The 16,133-nt window shown below is 40.9% G+C and overlaps 1 protein-coding gene across 1 annotated transcript in view; it reads right to left on the reverse strand.

Moving 5' to 3' along the window:
• The window catches only part of GRID1 (glutamate ionotropic receptor delta type subunit 1), a gene marked incomplete at its 5' end in the record, with an annotated part of 689,879 nt that overhangs the window by 108,725 nt on the left and 565,021 nt on the right, over positions 1-16,133 (reverse strand). Inside the window, one exon of the mRNA XM_081328616.1 lies at positions 379-432. Within this exon, the coding sequence (XP_081184742.1) occupies positions 379-432 (54 nt within the window). The remainder of the gene's footprint in view (positions 1-378; positions 433-16,133) is intronic.

Here is a 16,133-nt window from a genome sequence, read left to right on the forward strand (position 1 = left end):
ATTCTTATTTCTGGAAGGTCAGTTCTACCAAAGGGAACTCTAACAGACAACGTTCATTTCAACTCAATCTCAGATAGGTGGGACCTCTTCATAGTTTTTCCACCAGCCAAATTCAAATAGGGGATTCGGCCTCCGATGACATACAGTACATGGGAAATTCATGGGAAGTGATGGTTTCTACAGTATCCTATCACCTACTAAGAGCTGAAAATGGGTATGCTACCATTTGGAGAAGTGGGTGGAGAACTGAGGTCCCTATGGACAGTATCTACTGTATAGTTTGTTGCCAGCAAAACTGAAGAAATACTTGGCAGGAAACAATTACATGGGTGGAGAAAAGAAACCATGGACCATGCCATCGTTGCATAATTTTCTTACCTCATTTACGTAGACCCAGTGACTATCTTTAGAAGCCAGATTAGTTTCCACAGCCTGGAGAGGGAGAAAAGATAGAGGGAGAGAAACAAGTGAATAAATAGTTCAAATAGAATGCTGTACATTTGCAAAAAAAATCACACATACTCTGGCCTACAATATGCTTAGAATATTTTATTTCTAGCAGCTATATTATAGGTAAATTAGGAGATAGCTGAAGCATGTTACACAGCTCATAAAGCTTGCATGGGATCTTCCAGAATGATACCCCACAACCTCAGAACCCTAAAGACACAACAGGAATCTCAGTATGGAAGAAAAGACATAAGACATTATTTTTATGCGTAGCACAATCCTCTCACCCTCACTTCATTTATTTATTTATTTTAAGCTGGTCTTCCTTAATAGATCTGCCAAAATAGCCAAGAAGAACCTTTTTTTGGATGGAACCAATGCCACAGAAGTGGGGGTTTGGCTTCAGAAAGTGAAATTCTGCTTCCGCTTTAGTTCAAACACTAAAAGGATCTCGTTCTCCGAGCATTATGCAAGCCCACGCCTAATGTAGGAATTAATCAACGCTTCAGCAAGGAGCTGACGCTTTTACACCCTTTTATGTACCTTAAGTGAAGTGGTAATCAGAGAATTTATCCAGCATGTTGCACAAATTGTAGAGGAGCTGCCTTCCTAAAACCGGTACCAATTCCCTGGAGCTCATCCAACTATATTCCAAGACATTCGAGCAAATTTTGAGCAATTTATCTCCATAACTCTGACAAGACATCCGTTAAACCAGATAAAGTCACCCAAAGGAGACTTGGCTAAGGAAAAAAAAAAGAAGAATGGAGTGGGGTGGTTGTGGAAAAGAATATTTCTTATTTCCAGTTAAAAAAGGTAAAGGTTCCCCCGCACACGTGTGCTAGTCGTTTCTGACTCTAGGGGCCAGTGCTCATCTCTGTTTCAAAGCCGAAGAGCCAGTGCTTGTCCGAAGACGTCTCCGTGGTCATGTGGCCGGCATGACTAGACGCCAAAGGCGCACGGAACGCTGTTACCTTCCCACTGACGTGGTGGCTCAGTGGATTAGGACGCTGAGCTTGTCGATCAGAAGGTCGGCAGTTTGGCGGGTCAAATCCCGAGTGCCGCGTAACAGAGTGAGCGCCTGTTACTCGTCCCAGCTTCTGCCAACCTAGCAGTTCGAAAGCACGTAAAAATGCAAGTAGAAAAATAGGGACCACTATGGTGGGAGGGTATTTCCAGTTAGGGAGGGACAGATCATCTTCTTTCTTGTATTATTTCGACACCATTTTATTCCCCACCGTCCCATTGAATGCTTTGCCATTGAAAAGAAGCACACACAAAACCCTTTACATTGCTTTGCGTTTTCTCCTACCTGTACAGTATATGTTAAAATATATATGTAAAATAATTGCTTTTTTCTTAACACCTTTTCTCTCAACCTGTGAATTTTTCTATACGTTGCTTTCCTATCCCAAAGTGTTTTTAACAGAGAAGCACCCAACCCAAACATAAGCAGTCCAGGATTGGTGTTGCTTCAATATGTACACAAGCAAAGTTCTCCAGCTTTCCTCTTGCTAAACCTTCATTTGACTATTCTGTTGTTTCTTGCTTCGTCTCATTTCTCCGGCTTTGTTCTTTAGTTCTTTAGAGTTCAGGAACTCTTGCTGCCACTGTTCAGCAAAAGTTGAAGACTTCCTACACGCAATGGCAAAGGACAGATTTAACCTCCTTACAGCAAGGAAATATTTTGAATTTCCAACTATGGTGGCCTGTTCTCCTTCTGCCAATCTTCCAAAGTCAGAATATCCCTCCTACTTCAAACGTAAGGCAACCCTTCTTCCAACTCATTGCATGACCATGCTGACAAATAAGAAATTGCGTACATACTGTAGGCAGCCCTTAACTTACCATCGTTCACTTAGCGACTGTTCGAAGTTGCAACAGCACTGAAAAAAGTGACTTTTGATTGGTCCTCGCATTTACAATCATTGTGGCAAGTGATCACAATTCTGGCTGTTGGCGGTGGACGTGTATTTATGATGATTGCAGGATCCCTGGGTCACGTGATCACTATCTGAGACCTTCCCAGTCAGCTTCCCACAAGCAAAGTTAATGGGGAAGCCAGATTTCCTTAACAACCATGTGATCCGCTTAACAATTGCAGTTAAATGTTTAACAACTATGGCAAAAAAAAGTTTTGCCGGCACTAAGGTTTGCAAAAAAAAAAAAAAAGGTTTGCAGGTGCAACTCACTGAGCAACCACCTTGGGTAGCGATGGACATCCTGGTCATAAGTCAAGGTCTGCCTGTATATAGCAAGCCTGGTCAAATGCAACTCAGCTCAGCCTTCACCAAGCTCAAATGTGTTAAAATGTAACTTTCAGAAGCCCTAGCCGACGTGTCCAATTTCTTTTTTTATATATAATATTTTATTGATTTTCTCATTTTATAATTGAATATTTAAAAAGCAACATGATGACTGGGTTAATCAATAGTTCAGCAGTGTACATAAATCTTTAGTATAAATCTCACATTACAACATCAAATATTTCCTCTCCTTTTCCATTAATATCTATTATCTCATATTGGGCTAGTACAATTCTTATGATAATGATAATGATAACTTTATTGTCACTTTGAATGTACACCAATCGGCATACATCAAAATGAAATTTCATTGCATACAGCTCTCAAAGGGTCACCACCTCCAATATATACTCCTTGTTCGTGGCCCACTTAAATTTCACATTGTCCATTTTATTGTTATCAACTAAATAAAAACATCTTTGTTACCGTTACCAATACGTTTTAGCTTAGACATATCTTAATTTCATTTGCACTTAATCCTTGAATACAATCAATGTCCTGCTATTGCTTATTTTTCAGGCTTTAATTTCCTATCAGTATTCAAAGTAACACTATTATTTACGATTTTCAAGTACTTTATGTTTAGGTGACCAAAAGTTTCCCTTATCTCAACTTCTCCCTTTCTCTTCATACCAAAGTCTAATATTCTGGTTACGCATCTTATCTATTTGATTATAATATTGCTCTGTTTTCTAAAAGTTATCTATTGTCCACCATATTCAGCCACCTACTTAATAATACAGTATCTCCTCTAATAAATCAAAGCCATTATTTTCTTCAGCATTACTCTAGCTTTCTTCCTTTGCCAGCTAACCTCCCACGCTAGTGCCCATGAATCATCAAATAGTTCTCCCTCTATTTTTATATATATTATTTGGAATAAGAAAGAAGTTTTTTTTTGAAGAATAAGCCCAGTGGTATTCATTAAACTGCCTCCCAGTTACTCCAATTTCCCACAATTGTCCTAAGTTTTATCTTCCATTCAATCTGTTCTTCTTCCTTTTTCTCAAATATATTCTGATCTCTTATTTTGTGAAAAGTTTTTTTTTTCCATTTTCAATGTCACTCCATTTTCTGATTTTTCAATTGGCTGGGTCTGTTGGTCAGTTTGATCCTCTATCTTAGCATTTAGTTGTTCCAATTTTCCTTTTGTGTTCTGTGTTGTTAATTGTTTGCTTGTAATCAAGATCTGGGTTTGTACATTTAAGCTAAAACATTGTTCCTTTGTGTTGCTTCTTATTTTATTACGAGCTGAAAGAATAGTTTCATGTATTGATTTCAACATGGAAAGATTTTTTTCCTGATCTTCATCCATATTTTCTTGATAATATGTTAAGCTGAAGACATTAGAGTCAAAACGTTAAAAAATATTTTTTTTTACCTTTTATAGCTGGGTATGGGACATCTATTTCACTTTTTATAGGTGGTCTTTATAGTAGAAGTTGTTTATCAAGTAAGAGTTTATAATCCAAGGTGTTCCATCATCTCGTGTAATAATATATGCTTCTTACGCAGGGAAATAGAAAAGTAGTTCCACAAGCATAGCTCTGAGAGTCAGTAAAAGTTTACATTCATAGTTCAAGCAAGCCAGTTTCCAAAACAGTTCATCATCCCTGCCACAAAGATAGGCTGCCCAGAGATTTGCACCTGGGTTTTTCAAAGGTAGTAGCTGTCAAGGCCAAACAAATCTTATCTCAAGTCTGGGCTTTAAGCCAGGTTTCTTTTAAAAGGTAAAGGTAAAGTTTCCCCCGTACATGCGTGCTAGTCATTTCCAACTCTAGGGGCCAGTGCTCATCTCCATTTCAAAGCTGAAGAGCCAGCGCTTGTCTGAGGACGTCTCTGTGGTCATGTGGCCGGCATGACTAGATGCCAAAGGTGCACAGAACGCTGTTACCTTCCCACTGTAGTGGTCCCTATTTTTCTACTTGCATTTTTTATGTGCTTTCGAACTGATAGGTTGGCAGAAGCTGGGACAAGTAACAGGCACTCACTCTGTTATGCGGCACTTGTGATTCGAACCGCCAAACTGCCGACCTTCTGATCGACAAGCTCAGCGTCCTAACCCACTGAGCCACCATGTCCCTTAGGTTTCTTTTAGGCAGTAACAAATTGTAATACCATAATTTGCCACAAGATATCACCAATGCTGTTTTATAGCTTTTTAAGTCCAAAACTTACATGGTGGTTTTTCTAGTCTTTCTTTTTAAAGACAGAAGTCTCCAATAGGAAAGAAAGAACACTTTTAGTCCCCGAGTTCCCAAAAAATATGTATCCAATTAGTTTAAAATTAAACTTATGGTTTGCTCTGTTTCCCCTGGGTAGTTAGTTGCTGCTTTTCTTAGAGGGTGGTGTAGAAGTTCCCTTCTCTCTCTCCTCACAGGGGGAAAAGTGCTTTGGGCAGCTTTTTTAGGAAACAAAACTTGGGATCTTAAAGAGAGGATCAGGTCTCACCCAGTTTCATCTGCGTTGCTTGCAAGTTGCTTGGTGGTGCTTTTTGCTTCAGCTGTCAGCAGCATTGTGATTGGCCATATAAATATGGCCAGTCATTCTCCTGCTGGTTTGGAGGGCTTCCCAGATCAAATGGAAGGGCCACTGCCCTCCCACTATCAAACGGGGGTCCCGTCCTTGCTCGTCAGCTCTACGGGGAGACTTTCAACCCTTTCTAGAGTTCCCCAGCAGGGCGAATTCGGACATGAAAGATGGAGCCCCGGCTTCCTGTGCCCGTGGCACTGCAACATCAAACTGAAAGTCTGGTGTGTCCAATTTCTAATACAAAACTCTTGGAAGGGAAACAGGTTGAGAAAAGTTGATCCAAGAACTTATCTTGCACAACATAATCCGAATGTCTTGTGATAGAAATATTTTGGAGTATATAAAAAAATGTTCAGTCACCCATATGTTTTGTGTACACAGTCATTTTTCATAAAACCTCCCAAGGCTCTCCTCTTCACACTGGACTAATGGCCTGCAACATTTCCATCAAAGAAGCAAAATTTCAAGACAGATTGCACATCAGAGGTTGCACACTCTTCAGCTTTTATTTACTTTCCCTTAAAAATCACTGAAACACCACATTTGTGCAAATCTAGTGGAAAAAGAATCATAAAACAAATGGACAACTGATTTCCCCTTTGTTGTACCTTTGGCAGATTTCAGCAAGCAGACTGTTCTCTTATTTTTCTTGGGGGAAAAAAAAAGCTCATTAATTGTACTTCACCGATACAATTGCCGAAAAATCTGTTCTTGAAAGTCAGGGGAGTGTCTGGAACAGAATGGGATGAAATGTTGCGGAGACACATTTGAGGACAATAAAACAATAAGATTCCTTTCAGTTGAGCTTAACCCTGGTCATCTCATAGGCACAATTGCCGGTATGCAACAGCATGGAATATTTTATTGTGGCTTTTTCCCTGCATTTGTACAAACATATTCAATTCTGAGATTTTCTTAAGATCTCCCACTCAAGAGTTCTAACTCTATCCATTTTGAGATCAACAAAGGACAGGTAGAGATTTTTGTAATATGCCCCACTCTAGGAGTTTTTATTTCTTAGGTTAAGTTATCTGAAGGACCAAGGAAGTTGATAAATTAGAGAACATTCACAGAGGATTTTTTTACAGCTGTATAGTAGTTCTGCAGGAAAACATTTACTACTGGACAATAAACTAATTTGAGCCCTACTTAATCTCTTAAGTATGGTAAGAGTTTAGGGCAGTGAAGATGGCATTGATAATGCTGCAGAATATAAAATAAAGGGGAATTCTTGATGTGAAGCATTTTAATTTTAATTTTTGGAGAATCGAAAAGAGACCTGATTTTAGTCTGAAGTCTTTCACACAACTTTCGGTACACTGAAGAACACATAGTGAAATAAAATGGATAAAATGAGGTCTGGCTGCCAAAACCTGAAACCCCCTTCACAAATTTAATAGCATGAATCTAACAGGTTCCATACACGCCTGCCGGCATGAAAGCACAGGGCGGGCTGGCTTGGTTTACCAAGCACAAAAGGCCTTTCTATAACTTCATTAAGATATAATTTAATGTCACACAGTTGAGGTTTTGCATGTAATGCACTTTGCACCACACACATACTCCCTCCCTGCCTCCTCTTATTTCCTCACTAGCTTTATTGTATGGTAAATCTTGTAAAAGCAAAATCTTGTATATGGACATCTTCCAAGCGTGTCAATAACATTTCATTTTGCAAAGCTTGAATGTCACATATTATTTATATGCATGTTGCCTACTGAACAGCTACACAGTACAGCACCGTTGACAAAAGTTAATTGCAGAACTGTCAGTGTGGAGCTATTCTTTATAGCTCCACGTTTACCATTAACTAAATAACCTTCCAGGAGAGGTATAGTTCTGCTAGATTGGAAGGGAACCAACGTTCCAAATGCAAGAGCTGGCCGCAGCTTATATGCATATGGATCATGCAGAAGAAGCAAGGCAAAATAGATGGCATATGATTTAATCAAGATTTCATTCAAGATTTGGTACAATGAAGTAGATCTCTTCTCTTGGGTTGGTTGAACCTCATGTGCACCTTACTGAAATTATCCCAGAGGACACAGGGGGCCTTGGTGCTCTCTGAGATTGGTTGATTTCTTGCAGACATTTCATTACCCAACTAGGTAATCTCATCAAGCAGAGGGGTCTATGCAGTTAGAAGGGAGCTTAGCACCAGCCCTTTCTAGCCCTGATGATGTTACCTAGTTGGGTAATGAAACATTTGCAAGAAAACAACCAAGCTCAGAGAGCACCAAGGACACCACAGTTCAGTCCTGACCTACAAATAATCTCTTCCATCAGTACCAGAGAACACAACCAACAGTTATCAGAGGCTGTGCATTGCAGTGTCCTAGATGTATCTAAAAAGGTTAAATCACAGAAACTGGATCAAAGTTTATTAAAACTGATACATTCCATTACTCATCCAAGTAACTTCTTCAGTCAAAATGAAAATTTTGGGTAGGCAGAGAATCCGAGTCTTGTTGGAATGAAGACTGCAGGTGGTTTCTCTCCAAGTGAAAAGCAACATGTAAATGTAAGTGTCCTGGATGGTTCTTGGTCACTGCATAGACCCCTCTGCTTGATCACATCTCTGAGGAACTTCACCTTCTACAGGAACACAGCCAGATGCCTGCTGGAATGGTAATACGGCTCCCCAACCCTTCAAACTGACCTTACCCCACAAAGCAGCCCTAATTTCTTCTAAGATGCAATGGAAGCTCGACAGACTTGCAAATATAAGCAGGTCAGACTGCCCCCAGGATTGCTGGAAGAGAATATTTTTCCCAAGCAGGAATATTGGCTTGGAAGAATTGCAAAACTCCTGGCCAAGCCCAGCTATGCAAAGTCTGATATATTATTGAAATTCAGGCCAGGAGATGCCAATCAAAAAGAATATTGACTGAGATTGCCTGTTATATATGCTAATTAAAGAACATGCTTTTATGGAAGTATTTATTTACTGAAATAAGACCATGGGACCTTTCTGATAATTGATAATTAAGCTGATTATTTTGTTGATGAGAGAATTGTTGTTCCCATTATCCCCTATGGTGATTTTATGATGATTTTGAAAATACCCTCCGGTCACGTTCTTTAAATTAGTTGGATGACAGGTAGCCATCAGTATAAATTACTACTCCACTTAGTTTTATGGCTTTGGGTCTTGTAAAGAGTTCCCATGGCTGTACAGCTTGAAAAGATTTGAATGGTTTTGTTCCAACCACAAAACGAAAGCTAGCTCCTACTTCATACATAGCTATGGCTTCCATAGAACTGGGCTGCAGCCTCTTTGATGGGGATGAAATTTCTCTGAAAGAACAGGCCCACAAAATAGGAGTCTCCCCAATTGTCTTTGTATTCTCGGGTGGTGCCAGTAACAAGAAGTGTGTTTGCCTAGTTATGTCAAAACAGCCAACTCTTATCATTCCTCCTAGCAGAAGAATTAGCTAAGCCATGAGAAGGAAGTGGGCAAACAGTGGCTCAGTCCAAGGAAAGTAGAAAGAGTAACAAAGTCATTGTAGTTGATCGCTTGTGCAAGAGCCTAGCTCAACATCAGCCTGTCCTGACGTTAAGATGAGCAGAAGACCTTTCAGAGTTGTGCTGACTTCCCTAGCTCTATCGGGTGAACACACTGGAAAATCTCTTGGGTGATCTCAAGTTATGAACAGGTTTTCCTTCGCACTCAGCTGCCATTGCGTCTGCTTTTTTTTTTTTTTTTTTAAAAAAGGAATCAAGGTCTTCCAGTTAGCCTGCCTTTTTTATTTTTGTCAGCTTGTTTGTGTGGGTTTTTCCTTTCTTTCATTATTTGCTGTCTTGAGTGCATTCCGAGCAAAAGGCACAGACTATAATTGAATGGTAATGGAAAAGAACCAGACAATCCCAAACGTTCTAAAATGGTACGAACCAGTTCGAGACAGTTCTCTTTGTAAACGTGTAAAAATATTCCCCCCCAAAAGAAGCCATTTTGAAAAGGTAATCAATGGGTATTCAGCTTTAACAGTGAAGCATTGTCCATATTCACTGGAGCCTTACCCTGACTGACAAAGAAGAAGAAAAATAAGCATAATTTATCCAACAGCATCAGAAAATGAGTTCTAATTTGTATACTGTATATTAAAAAGTAACATCATTGCTCTGTGGTAAAACTATTATTATTGACATAGAAAAAATCATTTTAAGAGACTAAGTCAAAACAGTAAATTCTAATGATAAATGAATAGATAATATTATGGTCACAGACCCGAGTTCAAAATTAAAAACAACAACAACATTACAAATAAAAAATAAAAGCACAAAACAGGATAAGAATGTTATAATTCGTGGTAGATTCATCACTGGGCACTCAGATTGTGTTCAACTTTCAGGCAGGACAACGAAGTCTGGCTGTGTACAGGGAAAGTGAGACATGGTGATGTGATCACAGTAACTACATCAAAAAGATCAAAACTTGCCAGATATTTCACTAGCAACAAGGCAGGGCCTAGGATCCTTATAGATTATATATGCTAAAGGTAAAGGTTCCCCCGCACATCCGTGCTAGTCATTTCCGACTCTAGGGGCCGGTGCTCATCTCCGTTTCAAAGCCAAAGAGCCAGCATTTGTCCGAGGACGTCTCTGTGGTCATGTGGCCAGCATGACTAGATGCCAAAGGTGCACGGAACGCTGTTACCTTCCCACCGGAGTGGTCCCTATTTTCCTACTTGCATTTTTGCGTGCTTTCGAACTGCTAGGTTGGCAGAAGCTGGGATGAGTATCAGGCGCTCACTCTGTTACGCGGCACTCGGGATTTGACCCGCCAAACTGCCGACCATCTGATCGACAAGCTCAGTGTCCTAACCCACTGAGCCACCGCGTCCTCTAGAACTGCTGCTGGGGGGAGAATACTGATGTGTGCTAAAGTTAGTGCTCTTCAGAATTTGGAAACAGTTAGAAAGTACAGGTAGTCCTTGACTTACGACCATAATTGAGCTCAAAATTTCTGTTGCTAAGTTGTTAAGTGAGTTTTGCCCCTTTTTTTTACAACCTTTCTTGCCCCAGCTGTTAAGGGAGTCACTGCAGTTGTTAAGTTAATAACATGGTTGTTTAAGTGAATCTGGCTTCCCCCATTGACTTTGCTTGTCATAAAGTCGCAAAAGGGGATCACGTGACCCTGGGACGCTGCCACCATCATAAATATGAACTAGTTTCCAAGTGGACGAACTTTGATCATGTGACCATGGAGATACTGCAACAGCCTTAAGTGTGAAAAACACTCATATGCCACTTTGTTCAGTGCCTTTGTGACTGTTCTGTCCCAGCCCACGTGAGTCCTTGTTATGCTCACAAGGAGAAACCCCTCTTCCAAGAAACAGGCAGGAACCAAAAACCAAAACCCCTTTTATTATTCACAGACCTGGTTCAAACAAACATAGTTCACAGAAACTCCATCCTCAACACAAACAGTTCCCTTCGGCAACCAGCACCTCCCACACCTTCCTTTTTTATTATGCAGCCAAGGCGTGGCTTTCCTAATGCCTTCTCCTTTGCCTTTGGAGCTGCCCCATTGCATTCCTCTGTCCTACTCTCTTTTCTTGCCAGCGTTTTCATGCATCCTGGATTTATCCCAGCTGTGCTTCATCACTGTCCAACTCAGACTCCTAGCACAGCTGTGTCTCAGCCTGAGGGCGAGTAGAGGGGCCAGGCTCCTCGTCTGACTGTGAGTCTTGGAGCTTCTCAGAGCCTTCCTCTGACTCTGATGTCATTCCAGGCCCCTCCTCCTCCTCCTCCTCTGATTCCTCAGACTCAGCTGCCGGATCCACTGGCTGGCGAGGAATCCCAACCGTAACTTTGAATGGTTTGAAGTCAAGGATTACCTATACACGTGTCTTGCTGATTTGACTGCTCAGAAAACGAGCTTTGATGAAGCAGACTGATTAGCAGGAAAAAATGTGGATATAGAAGTTATTGAAACTATCACCTGCTTATGGACAGCAGGAATTTATGTGGTGGAACCAAGTCACTTCATATTTAATCTTAAATCAGTTTCAGTCCCACAGCTTTATATCCATGATATCTCTTCACGTAACCCTGAATCAATCCTGCATTTTGGTCTTCTGGCTCTTTATGGCTGGTTAGCAAAAAGAGAGGCCTCCGTGCTGCCTGTCGAATTCATAGTTTTTAAAATGTGCCCAGCCGTGGCTGGCGGCATCTCAGTTACCACCCATTGCAGCATATTTCATCTGTCTTTTGCAGGTGGTATTTATTGCTCCCTCAATATCGGGGCATTGATCTTTCACAGACATCAGGAAGGGAAATGTTGTAGAGCATTCTTTTAAGAAATTGTGCATTTAAGCATTCACAAATCTTTCCATTGTACTCTTTTAATGGACCCGATATTTCTCAACAGCTTGTCAGTTAACAGAGAGCTCTAAAACACAACAGCAGAGAAGGAAACAACTAATCAGAGTTAGTAACTGATGAAAATTAAGAAATACCGTGAGAACTTCTCCCTTTCCCACAGGCTCACGGATTCTGTCAATTTAGATTCATCTGGACGTTGTGCCTCAAAATAAGGAGGCAATGATGGGAATAAATAAGAAAAAGTATTGTCATCCTATTCTTCCAAGTAGTCTGAGTACAGAAGTTTTCTGTTTTCTTTGTAATTCATTGGCACCAGGGGACTCATAAAACGTTCCAGATGGATTTTGACAATTACGCTAATAATCCATGAACCACAGTTAAGAAAATGCTATCCTCATTCTCATACATGGATAGCTATCATCCCTCCTCAAGGCAAACACAGGCAGGAATCACACATGTAAAAATGTAAAAACAAGCCATTAAAGAACAAGGCTTTCTTTCTTTCTTTCTTTCTTTCTTTCTTTCTTTCTTTCTTTCTTTCTTTCTTTCTTTCTTTCTTTCTTTCTTTCTTTCTTTCTTTCTTTCTTTCTTTCTTTCTTTATATCCTGCCTTTTATTATTTTTACAAATAATTCAAGGTGGTGAACATATCCAACACACTTTCCTCCTCCTATTTTCTTCACAACCACAACCCTGTGAGGTCAGTTGGACTGAGAGACAGGGACTGGCCCAAAGTCACCCAGCTGCCTTTCATAGCAATGGTGGGACTAGACTTCCCTGTCTCCTGGTGATTGGCCCAGAATCATCCAGCCTGCCTTCATGCCTAAGACAAAATTAGAACTCACCATCTCCTACATTCTACTGCAGGGGTGTCAAACTCGCAACGTCATGTGACGTGTCACAACGTATCGTGACTTGTTTTTCCATTGCCGGCAATAGACGTGGTTTCGGCATGATGCATCTAGCCCACGGGCCGGCAGTTTGACACCCCTGTTCCGTCTGGATAAAACTAACCACACCTCAGGCAGCCTGAGAAGGAATCACCAGATTTCAAAATAGTTCATTCAAGTAACTGGAGCTTATAGAAATCATCCTGGAGTTAATAGTGCACTGACATTTTGACTAGAAAAGCTGACACCTTGGTTTAACATCTCCACTGCTTCCGGTTGCATCATCCCAGCACTCAGCAGGCAGATTGTCAGCCGCAGTGCCATTCCTTAATCTGTTTTTAAAAGATTAGAGTGTTTCTAAAATGTTTAAGCCTAAGAAGCACTAACACAGCAATATTTTACTGTTCTGATAAGGTCTTTATAATATAATCCTTTATTCTGTCTTAAGAGCTAGGAGAAAAGAAAGCCATACTTCAGTTCAGCTTCTGTTCCACATGATTAACAGTTTTTTTTTTCTTGAATAGGAAACTAAGAATCAATGAGATTGTAATGAAATATTTCTGGAGAGTACAATCTTTGCATATGGAGCTCTGCTTATGGCATCATTTTGCTAGCCCAGCAGCGTGGAGGTACTTACACTACATATTTTTACCTGCTTATTATTACCACATTATGTTTAGTCCAGGGTCTTGTTAAAAACAGGTCATGCCAAAACAATCTTATATTTCATTCTTTGAAATTGGTGGACCAGTGGAATGCTGTGGACATGGTATACTTGGACTTCAGCAAGGCATTCGACAAAGTAGACCACAACCTACTTCTTGGTAAGCTTAAAAAAAGTGAGATAGACAGCATCACCACGAGATGGATTTTTAACTGGCTGACAAACTGCATTCAAAAAGTAGTCCTTAATGATACTACATCTACATGGGAGGGAAGTAAGCAGTGGGGTACCACAAGATTCTGTTCTAGGCGCAGTACTCTTCAACATGTTCATCAATGACCTAGATGAGGGAATAGAAGGGGAACTTATTAAATTTGCAGATGACACTAAGCTGGCAGGAATAGCCGACACCCTCGATCATAGGCTCAAGATCCAGAGGGATCTTGACAGAATTGGACACTGGACCCTAGCTAACGAAATGAAATTCAATGTTAAAAAAAAGTAAAGTCTTACACCTAGGCAAGAAAAGCCAAATGTACACATATAGGTTGGGTGAAACCAGACTTAATAGCAGCAACTGTGAGAAGGACCTTGGAGTCTTAGTGGACAGTCAATTAAATATGAGTCAACAGTGTGTGACAGCAGCCCAAAAAGCCAACACAATCCTAAGTTGCATTAACAGAGGGATACAATAAAGATCACGGGAGGTTCTAGTACCACTCTATAAAGACTTAGTAAGACCATATCTAGAATACTGCAACCAATTTTGGTTTTCACACTATAAAAAAGATGTTGAGACTCTAGAAAAAATGCAGAGAAGAGCAACAAAGATAACTGGGGGTCTGGAGGCTAAAACTTATGAAGAACGGCTACAGGAACTGGGCATGGCTAGTCTAGTGAAGAGAAGGACCAGGGGAGACATGAGAGCAGTGCTCCAATATTTGAGCAGCTGTCACAGAGAGGAAAGGGTCAACCTATTTTCCAAAGCACCTGAAGGCCAGGCAAGGAATAACGGATGGAAACTGATCAAGGAGAGATTCCACCTGGAAATAAGGAGAAATTTCCTGACAGTGAGAACAACCAACCAGTGGAACAGACTGCCTTCAGATGTTGTGGGTGCTTCATCCCTGGAGGCTTTCAGGAAGAGACTGGACTGCCACCTGTCAGAAATGGTGTAGGGACTCCTGTTTGGGCAGGGGGTTGGACTAATGACCTACAAGGTCCCTTCCAACTCTGTTATTCTATTCTATTCTATTCTATTCTATTCTATTCTATTCTATTCTATTCTATTCTATTCTATTCTATTCTATTCTATTCTATTCTATTCTATTCTATTCTATTCTATTCTATTCTATTCTATTCTATTCTATTCTATTCTATTCTATTCTATTATCATAGGATATAGGTAAAAGGTAAAGGTAAAGGTTCCCCCGCACATGTGTGCTAGTTGTTTCCGACTCTAGGGGCCGGTGCTCATCTCCGTTTCAAAGCCGAAGAGCCAGCGCTTGTCCGAGGACGTCTCCGTGGTCATGTGGCCGGCATGACTAGATGCCAAAGGCGTACGGAACGCTGTTACCTTCCCACCGTAGTGGTCCCTATTTTTCTACTTGCATTTTTACGTGCTTTCGAACTGCTAGGTTGGCAGAAGCTGGGACGAGTAACAGGCGCTCACTCTGCTACGCAGCACTTGGGATTCGACCCGCCAAACTGCTGACCATCTGATCGACAAGCTCAGTGTCCTAACCCACTGAGCCACCGTGTCCCTTATCATAGGATATAAGGCATTCCAAATAATGCTGCTTTTTGCAATTGACTGATGGGGATTTTGTCAATATTATTATTTCCCACAACAGCCACCCTGCAAAGCGGGTTAGACTGAGAGAAAGGACTTTCATGACCAAGGAAACCTAGCATTCAGAATCTTCTGGTTTGCAGGCCAGGATTATAACCACAGTATCAAATCAGTTCTTAGCTGCCCTTGCAAATTGTCATATTTTGGATTTTAATGCAGTGCCTTGGGTTGAGATGGGCATTCCTTAAAGCACCCACACTACCTTCTTTTGAGTCAGTGTTGACTCCTGGCAACTGCCTGGAGAAGCCCCTGAAGTTTTCTTGGCAAGATATCCAAAGTCACTGGTCGTTGCCTTCTTCCTAGGGCTGAGGGAGAAGGATTGGCCACCCAGCTGGGTTTGTGACGAAAGTGGGATGAGAACTCTTGGTCTCCACTTTGCTGGCTCTCAAATGTCCTTGGAGGTCATCCTATTTTGGGGCCACATAAGGCCACTTTTTCTGGTGCTGCCCTTTCTTCTAGAAGAGCACCCTGTCTTATCTGAGTTTCAGAAAGCTGGCGAAAACCCAGTTCTCCTATCAAGCAACGGGACCTGGTTTGTTTAACTGAATTGGCAGCGTGGCTCTCTTTTCATCATTATTAATATTGTTAGTTGTGACTCCTGGTTCCACGGGAATACTTCTAGATGTTGCTTTAATTGATGGCATAATTTTAATCCAAATTACCTCTTGGGGAATTGTACGCTGCTCAGAGCTGGCAGATGGAGTGCCCTGTAAGCCCTGCAAATAAACAAACACGCAACAGCCACACACCAAAGCACCATGCCATCCTCCCAACTTCCACAGGAAATTCGTATGCAGAATGCACAGTGTCTGGAGAGTGTTGATTACCCAGATAGTCACAAATCATCTTGCCTGGAACAAGAAGTGTAAGATTACATTTTTCATAGCCCGCTAAATCTCAGTTAAAGGACTAGCTGTATTGCAATTATAGCTTGCTACACCTTCCTTGAATGATCTTTCCGCGCTTCTAGCTTCACGAGCATTCAGGAGTCCCTGTTGCAAATGATATATGAAACCCTATACACTGAGCTATTACCATATGTTGAAATAGGAAAGAAATGTTCAGGAAATATTTGGCTCTAGACATCTAAATGAAACTGTAAATGAAGCTGTT

Source organism: Vipera berus (genome assembly GCF_964194415.1).
Source record: "Vipera berus genome assembly, chromosome: 5".
NCBI lineage: Eukaryota > Metazoa > Chordata > Lepidosauria > Squamata > Viperidae > Vipera > Vipera berus.